Below are 9771 nucleotides of genomic sequence, written 5' to 3' on the forward strand. Positions count from 1 at the left end.
CAGGCAGTGAGCGTGTTGTCTCCGTGCATCCGGCGGCGGCAGGTCACTGTGAACAAAACAAGCCCACTCCGGTCTTTGACTAGTGACGCAAATTTCCCGCCCTCACTTCTGCGGTCCTTAACGTGTGGAGAAAGAAAGTCAACAAAGTAGTGATTTCCCCACGTTGTATTGTACTTTGACAAATTTTAACTTCCCACGCCGCTGGCTAACGATGCCCTCCACACACAAAGACTGGATCGACAGTCCACTGGCTGTCGTTGAAGAGATGTTTGGTAAGAGACAAAACCGGAACTTCTCTCCATGACAGCTAACGCGTGAACCTAGCCTGTTAGCTCCGTGCTAACGGTCATGCTCAAAGTGTAGCCGCGGTTCTTCTTCTGCTCCTGAAGTTAAACAAAATATGAAAGTACAATTTTTCTGCGGATTGTAGAAGCCGCTGCAGCTTTAATTTGACACAACCCTCATGTGTTTACACGAAACGCAGATGTGTGTTTGAGCAGTTTGATGTAAAGAACCGTCCGCACACATCAACACTGAAAACCATCAACGTGGTGCGTTCACGGACCAGTCAAGCGCTTTAAACCGTGTACTTTGTGCCCACACGTGAATGCCTTCAGTGCACTTTCTTTTATCAGTGTGAATAAAAGACACCTCTGTCCTCAAAACCAAAATTCAACGTTTTCTTATGTAGTAATAAAGTGACTGGGACATTATACGATAATATCACTGATTGGGATTAGAAGTGGTGAGTTTCTATAATCGTGTTAATATGGCTAAATAAAGAAAAACAAATATTTCACGAAATTCGACTTGAAAACTCACCAGCAGTGATCAATATATCGTGATATTGATTTGAGGCCATATCGCCCAGCCCTGCTATGGGGAGCTGCATCTTTACTGACTTATTATTCATTCATTCATTCATTCATTCATTCATCTATGATCTTATTGAATAATCTTTCTCACAAAAAAACATGTTATATCGACTATGTCTCTGACCACCGTAAGTCATTTTTTTTAAACAATCCAAAAAATTCTATAAAAGGTAATTACAATTATTATTTATATCGTTAATAATATTAACGATATAATAATAATCGGGATAATTATGACATAAACTTTAAAAATCATTAGAAACTCAAAGCCGTGTTTTTATACAGGTTGTCTCTGCTCCTATTAGTTATTTTAATATAAATTATAACACTTCTTACTTGGACTCTTATAATATTCAAATTTCACAACAAAATGCATACCGTATGCCTAATATTTATTCTGTTATTTTGCCCATTCCTGTTCATTAAATTTGAATATAAATAATAATCACCTGTTGTTGATATTTCAGCTGTTTCCCAGAGCAGTCCAAACTCCGGATGGGAGGCAAAAGCGGTTGAATTCTTCAAAGAGAAGCTGAAGGAGAAGGATGCTCATATTTCGGTAATAAATGCTGCTGTGTAACATCTTCAGAAAGTGGTGCAGCCTGTGCTGTTTCAGCACATTCACACTCACAGCCTCTTCTGTTCTGGTGCAGGTTCCGTCGTTGAACGACGTCCCTCTGCACTACCTGAAGCCAAACAGCCTGGTGAAGTTCCGTTGTTTCATCCAAGACATGTTCGATCCAGAGTTCTACATGGGAGTGTATGAGACTGTTGATGCGTCAACAAAGGCTAACGTAAGTGGGTTATTTTCCTCATCTGTGCTGCCCTGTGCATAAGGACAGCCATCCCATCATCTCATTTTACTGTCTGACTGTCCCCAGGTGCTGCGATGTGGGAAGTACAAAGATGTGACGGAATGTGGGGTATGTGCGTTTCTGTTTAATCAATTAAAGCTATGGTTCTCAATCTTGTACCAAATGAAAATCAGAAAATACTCTTTGTACCAAAATATGTGATTGGAGTGGCGCTGAGGAATTTTGACCAGTCCTTAGAAAATAGCCAATAGACAAATACCAGTATGTGAAGTATATGTGAGGAAGAGGAGAATGATGAGAGAGCAAATTATCTTATTGGGAATAAATCTGCCTCCTGAAGTCTATTTACACCACTGTATTTTGACATTGGTAATAATGGTATTCGTTTGAGAGCTCAGTGTTTTCTCAGGTGGTACTTGTTCTGAAAAGTTTGAGAATCACTGAATTAAAGCATTGCAGCTTTGGCATCAACAATACTGATGCTTGCATTTACTTCCAGGTGGCCTTTAACTCCTCGAGCGCTGTGACTGCAGAGAGACAGACCTTCTACTGTGTGCCAGTCCCTGGAGAAAATCCCTGGGTGAAGGAAATATCCTCATTACTCTGCTTAAATGCACATTTTATCAAGTTATAAGAAACACTTGTGCCATCAGGAAGATGTGAGATTAGAGTAAAATTAAGGAATGTCTGATGGAACAGAGCTTTGTTTCTTATCCCTAGACTAGTTTTATCCAAAAGTGTATTACTTGGGTGAAATGTAGTTTGTTGTTTTACTTTGCATGTGACCACAAGCGTATTATATCTTGTACATATATTTCAAGTGCCTGACTTCAAATATTCCCCCTCTAGTTTTCCTTAATTCTGTAACACAGCTATGCCGGCTCCAGCCAAGCAAGAGTGGTTCCTTCCACCTCATATGTGCCGAGCAGACCGAAGCGAAGCTACGAGGAGGACGACGACGACATGGACGACATGGACACGCAGCCACAGAAGCAGAGGGAGCCACAAAACGGTAAAGTGCTCATTGTCTTGTGTTTTGCATGAATCGAAAATCATCCTGAAGAGCTGAAGCTGGGAAGCTGGCACTGTCCTACAGATCATAACCTCAAGATCATGAAATTGTGTTTTATTGCAGCTGTCAGAATATCAGAATATTTTGATACCTTTTTTCTTTCTTTTTTAAAATAAACTAACATTAAGGAATAGAACAATTAATTAAACAATTATCATATATTTGCAACAGATAAAATATATCACATTTAATATGAAATTGCACAATAATGACAAGAAATATGTTCCTAGTAGGAGATGTGATGATGATACAATGGAGTGTGATTGTGGAGCTGTAAAAGTCACATTTACTGTACTCTAGCTCTTTCTACAATGTCCTTCAACGTCACACAACAATGTCCGTTTATCTGCTGTGAATCTTGCAAACTCATAATATTGGAAGTTGTCCGTGTCAGTGACCTTTAACTGACATTTTAGTGCAACTGTTGTCGACCTATATGTCACATAATCACAACAGTAGGGATCAAATGAATCTCACTTATTTGAATTACATGCAGTTTCAGCTCTTTTATTTACTGTTTATTGTATATTGGTATTTAACTTAACATAACAACATACTTGACATAGATTTTTATTGTATTATAATATACTGTAGTTGTGTGTCTGAATCTTAAGAAAGTATTTCGGATTCTGATTTTGTTCCCACAAGACAACAGTCATGATTATGTCTGTCCAGTTTTGGCACAGGGAGCATGTAACTTGTACGTCAGAGAAATCAATGGTTACACTCGTGACATCATCATAGTTTATTTAACACAAAAATATGTTGTCTTCCCTCGACTGCAGGTCCTCATGGTCTCGTAGAACAGCAAGGAAACAACGACTGCAAACGTCAGGAGACAGAAGCTCCGTCCACCCAGACGACGTCTGCGTCTCATATCGACCTGAATTTCCCGCTGCCTGGAGAAAAAGGTCCTTCCTGTTTAGTTAAGGTATGTTGCATTTTCCCACGATAACCACTAGGTGTGAGAATCTCTGGGAGCCTCACAGTTCAATTTGATTACGATTCAGGGGGCATGGATTTGATGATCAAACGGTTATGAAACAGTTATTGATGCATCACATTTTTCTTTGAAAGCATGGTGCAGTGATCTGAAATGAAGTAATTTGATGATTTTCTTCCATTTGCATTGTATGGGGGCGGGAAAAACTTTAATCAGTACAAATGAAACAGCTTATTTTCTAAGGAAACCTGGACAAGAAAAATGAAATACAGAATTAACTTCCTTTAAGCATCCTACGCAATTCAGCTGTTCCTTGCTCAAAGAGAGAAAGAGACATACTTTGCAATAAGCACAAATTTTTTTTCTGTGACAGTTAATTATGTTGGAAATGTATTCATACATTTAAACTATACCAATCTGCTGCTTCAGTTTTTTGTACGTGCTTTATATATAAAGCTGTAGTGTGTTCTTTTGAAATATAACTGAATGTCTGTGACACTCAAACCAGTGTAAAATGACCTCACACAGTCCTGATTAAGCATGTGGGCTCCACACAACTCCGTGTGTTTCTCAGTATAGCAGTGTTTGTTTTCATGTCTGTGTGACATGTTTTACATCACAACTGATTTAGGATGTGCAATACTGAAATTAACAGTTGAAATATGGACCTAGAGTCGCCGTTTCAGAAAGTTCTGCAGGCTCACATGAGGTGTGGGGTAATTGTGGGGTCTCTGGTGACTAGGGCTGAACAATTAATCGATATGTTACCGAAATCATAATGCAGCTTACTGTATTTTTCAAATCACAGGAGGTGCAATAGTCAAAATATCATTTTAGATTAATTATTGTCTTGACCTATACACATCTTACTCTACAGACTGAAGAGAACATCTTTGTTCTCCCATTAATCCTTTTAAATCCTTATTTTTTGAATGAAAATGTCAAATCATATCACATTTCCGGTAAAAATAATCGCAATTAGATATTTATTAAAAATTGTTCAGCCCTAGTAGCGACACTAGCAGTGTTTTGGCAACAGAAGTTACACACTGCAACTTTACCTCTGAGCCCACTCTGTGGCATCAATACAAGCAAACAGGGGCAGATACAGACAGATCACTGTATGCCAGACTGTTGGCTCAGTCAATGTTAACTCGACTACTTTAAGAGGTGATTTGATTTCAGACACGATGGCACCGTTATAAACGCACTATTATGTGTAAATGGGATTAAACGCTGCATAATGTTGGCAGGTATACGAGGACTGGGAGAGCTTCAAGCTGAATGACACACTTGAGGTCTATGGGATCCTCTCCGTCAGTCCTGCTCTCAGTGCATTGGCTGATGAGAAGTAAGTAAGACGCGTAATTCTGTTTTGATTTCCCTCTGCTTGTGATGTGCCGACTCACTCCCGTCCTGTCCTCGCAGAGACGCCTCATCGTCCGTGCTGGACCCCACAGAGAGCATGGAGACGGCAGAGGAGCAGAGAGTGCACAGCCCGCCAGCATCACTGGTCCCTCGTCTCCATATGCTCTACGCCAAACCGCTGCAACACAACAACCCTCTGCTGCCTTCCTTCAGCTTAACAGACAACAGTGCCTGTAAGGACAACATGTAGAGTATGAATGCGGTGTGTGACAGTTGCACGGCAGTATAGATTCTTACACTATGTTATGTTATGTGACTTTCCATATCTCACTGTCAGAAAAACCCAAGGGATTACCGCTAGAGGTAGGGCAGCAATCGATGCGATTATTTTCCCAATTACTTGTTTGGTCCATAAAATATCAGAAAATATTGATCAGTGATGATGATCGCAAATATCTTGTTTTGTCCATACACCAAAATTATTCAATTTGAATGATTTCTTTTATTTTATGGAGCCAAGAAACCAGAAAATCATAATTTTTAAGAAGCTGAAAAATCAAAGAGCTTGATTTAATTATTAAAGACCCATTAATTGACCATCAAATGAACTTAGTTGACACTTAATTTAGCAACCATTTAATAATCAATGAGTCATCGCAGCCCTGATTAAAGACACTGTAATTTGGGCATGATGTGTGAATTAAGTTTATTAGTCTTTCGAGAGAAAGTGATGTTCATATTCAGGTAATAATTACATTTATTGAGTAGAAACTCTGCTTCTAATCCGTGTTGGCAGAAAGTAGGTTTGTTTACGTCTTTAATTTGTTTAAAACAATCATCGCTTGGTTTGCATAGACGCAGAATAACGTTTTTCATATTTATCACTTAAGCAAAGATGCTGTGTCTTTGTGGAGGCTGCTATCTTGTGCTGCCATGTTTTTACAACAGCTCAAATGGATTAATCAGCCAGAGCATGTCTTTCTCAAATGGAAGTGGAAACTAAATATGGAAATGAAGACATTCTACTCGGGAAAGAGAGGAGTGGGAAATAGATTCTTTCATTTGTTACAATCTGCAGTCTTAGCGTTACCTGTGGTAGCGGTTTGAGCCAATTACTTTTGGTTTTGTTAATTAATATTTTAAATAAATCAGTGTATACAAACTAGAAAAGCACTCGGAGAGCGCAGACCTCCACCAAGGCAGCTCCGACCCCTACAAAATAGCGATAAAAAATAATTTAATCACTTGTTCCTGAAAATTTCATCCAAATCCGTCTGTGACTTTTCGAGTTATGTTGCTGACAAACAAACAAACCAGCTAAAACATATACCTCCTGGCGGAGGTCAATAATTGTGAGTTGCATTCCCAGTGTCCGAATGCTGCTCCACATAAAGTCCACCTAACATATCACATTATCCTTTCGCCCTCCAGCTGTGGGTGAGCAGGAAAACAAGGCCTGTTAAGCTGTATGTTGTAAAGCTTTCAAAGGAGAGGATTAATGCAGTGAGTGTTTTCCACTGTGCAGCTTTTATAGAGCGCTGCGTTTAGATTCTATAGAGGGACTTCTTCTCACTCTTTGTCTCATTTCCCTCCACAGTTTTATCTTCGACCCTGAGCGAGATGGCCACAATTAGGGCAGAGCTACTCACATACTTCACTCATGTCCTCCTGGGAGATTCCCTGGCTGCCGAGTACCTCATTCTGCATCTCATTTCTAGCGTGTACGTGTCAAATACAAGCCCAGTCTGTCAAAAAAAAACGACTGCCCTGTCTTTGTGAATGTGGCTTCTTTCCAAAGCCAGAGGAGCTCTGTCATTTTACAGTGTTGGATTTCTTTGTAGGTACACAAGGCGAGATATTCTCCCACTGGGCAAATTCACACTGAACCTGAGTGGCTGTCCTACAGTTTCCTCGTACACTGAGCGCCTCTACCAGATCATCCAGCAGCTTGTTCCCTCTGTGAGTGACTTATCTGGATTACTGCCAATGTTGTCAAAGTTAACTACCTGATTTCAATTCATTTCTGAACATAAGTCTTTTTTTATTATTAATTGCTGCAGGTTCTTACACACCACGTTCATGTACCAAGTCTGTCATGGCTGCTGCTTGTTCAGAGAATCGTTTGGTCCATAAAATATCAGAACATGGAAAAAAAAACATTGATCAGTGTTTGTCCAACCTGGAGATGACAATGTCTTGTTTTGTCCAGAAACCAAAATGATTCAGTTTGAATGATTTCTTTGTTATGTGGAGCAAAGCAACCTCAATCTCTCATTCAGGAAGTGAAATAAATAAAGAAATGAAGCTGCAACTTTGCTGAGAGATGATGATAATTCTGCTGCTTCTCTGTCAGAAAAACTCAGTCTGTTATAGTCTATTATTATTAGACTTTTTGCATATGTGACTTTTCTGTATGAAATGGAAAAGGCAACTAAGTGGAAAGTGCAAATGTCACTCTTTTATTTTGAAATGATCAAGTATCTTTAAATAACATGGACTTAAAAACTGTGATAAATGATGATGATGCCGCTAATTGTGATGATCTCAGATAAAAATGAATCATCTGACTGACGGCCCTAGTTAAAATGTTTTCCCCTCTCTGTTCAGTCGTACTATCTGGGCATGAGCCTCCAAAACATGAACCAGATGCGGCTGGTGCCTAAGAAGGACTATGTGGCTAACCGCCTAGTGAGTGGAGCCTTACAGCTGGCCAGCAACACTTCCCTCTTCCTGGACGAAACCAAGCTGGAGCAGGGACAGCTGGACACAACAGGTGACAATTCTAAAAACCACAACACTGAGAGGACAGTCTCTATATTTTAGTGGCCTTGCTGCATCGCAACAACACTGTCGGCACACATGGTTCGATCGAGTCCGCGCTAACCACATCTTGTTTGTTTGTGTCCGTTTCGTCTTGTAGGTGTGCGTAACGTCACGGCCCTGGGCAACCTGATCTCGTGGCAGAAGGTTGATTATGACTTTAACTACCACCAGATGGAATTCCCCTGCAATATTAACGTGCTCGTCGTCTCGGAGGGCCGCTCGCTGCTGCCGGTGAGGACAAACAAAGAGTGATGAGGAGTGCAAAGACGGGCTGAAAACACACCCCCACCCACTTCTGTCCCCTCCAAACAGCCAACACCCAAAAAAACTGATAGCAGCTCTACCCAGGCCTCTCTGGTATGGCTGGAGGGTGGGGTAGGGAGGGGGGGGGATATGTTTCCTCCAGCCTATCATGAAACCAGGCTATGTCAAAACACTGGAGGTTGTTTCCAGCCAGCGTCACACTGTCATCTCAGCTGCCATTGGCTCGCCACAGCTAACCCTTCAGCCGGCGCCTTTATCCCGGGTGTCACTGTTGTGAAAAGCACGAGGAATGCGCTTGTGTTCTATTTCTGTGCGTTGGGCTAATGGGGTTGCCATGGCCGCGACTGTGTGCCACAGCAGCAATCCTGGGAGAGGCGTCGGGGCCCGGCCATCTATTAGTTCATCAGTGAAAGGGCGGCGGGGGTTGATTAGAAGTCACAAGTGCATGTCTGTGTTTACCTTGAACAAAGCGGTCAAGCCGATCAGACGGTTCATGGTCAGCCCAAGGATTTGGCTATTAAGTTTTGACAATATGCCAGACTAGTCGGGCACAAAGCAGGCAGCAACTACTTTTGCACAGCAACAACATGCAGCTCCTCTGTATAAGATATGAACTGCTTTGACAAAATAGCAACTTCTCTGGTGTCTTTAGGAGTTTGGATATAGACAACTGGGCTTACTTTGGTTAAGTAAGAAAATATTTACATACCATACAATGACTTGGTTGACTGAGAACCTTTTTCTCTGGACCTCCACAGTCAGATTCTCAGGTGCACGTACAATCTCACGTCGCCCCACCACACATGGAGGAGTATCTCAGCGGCATCCACATGCACTCACCGACGTCATCGCAGCTGAACAAGCTCAGAAACTACCTGTGTGTGGCTCGGCTGCTGGACTACAGCATCTCTGATGAAGTGACAAAGGTGAGGCTGAGGTGTTATTTAGCTGTTCCCAGGCCTGTTTCATGAGCAGTCCTTTAATGCTTGTACTTTTCTGATGTCCTCAGTCAGTCGAGGATGACTTTGTAGACATGAGGAAGGACGACCCCCAGAGCATATCTGCTGAGGACCTCCACAAGATGCTTGTTGTGGCAAGGTAGGCGGTGGTTTATATTCATATATAAAGTTCCTTGATATAACATTTCTTTGTTGAAGTACATTCAGTGAGATTAATACCAAAGGCCAACAACAATAAAATATGATGACGATGGAAACTGACTGTCCACAGGTTGTTGTCTCTGAGTCTGGGACAGACTTCTTTGTCCAGAGACACCTGGCTGAAGGCCAAACACATCGAGGCGCAGCGGAGGAGCCGAATGGAGCAACACAAGTGTGTCAATGGCAACGAGCCGTGACCACACAAATGATTAGTTTTTGATACTAAAAAAAAAAACAGGTTTGTAATAAAAAAAATGGTTTCATTATGCCATGTTGCATTCAGCTTTTTCTACACTAGGTTGAAAATACAATTTATTTTCTACTGGTGGATAAATGATATTAATGAATTGTTGTAAAGCAACATATCAGTATGTTGTTGGTCACATTTTGCCTTACCTGCAGACTGCTGTGGGTTTGTGCCAGCAGATTTTGACAGTGTGACGGACCAAAT

The 9771-nt window shown here is 41.2% G+C and overlaps 1 protein-coding gene across 1 annotated transcript; it reads left to right on the forward strand.

Annotated features, from left to right (window-relative positions):
- Positions 1 to 211: 211 nt before the first annotated feature.
- mcmbp (minichromosome maintenance complex binding protein) lies at positions 212 to 9517 on the forward strand (the record flags this gene model as incomplete). The annotated part of the gene is made up of 16 exons (XM_083897252.1): positions 212 to 272; positions 1343 to 1434; positions 1529 to 1669; positions 1757 to 1798; positions 2190 to 2281; positions 2563 to 2702; positions 3548 to 3693; positions 4959 to 5056; positions 5134 to 5306; positions 6671 to 6794; positions 6915 to 7032; positions 7681 to 7846; positions 7994 to 8127; positions 8919 to 9086; positions 9170 to 9258; positions 9391 to 9517. The coding sequence occupies 16 exons, from the start codon at positions 212 to 214 to the stop codon at positions 9515 to 9517; spliced, it is 1911 nt and encodes a 636-aa protein (XP_083753378.1).
- Between the last annotated feature and the right edge of the window lie 254 nt (positions 9518 to 9771).

Source organism: Microchirus variegatus (genome assembly GCF_963457635.1).
Source record: "Microchirus variegatus genome assembly, chromosome: 11".
NCBI lineage: Eukaryota > Metazoa > Chordata > Actinopteri > Pleuronectiformes > Soleidae > Microchirus > Microchirus variegatus.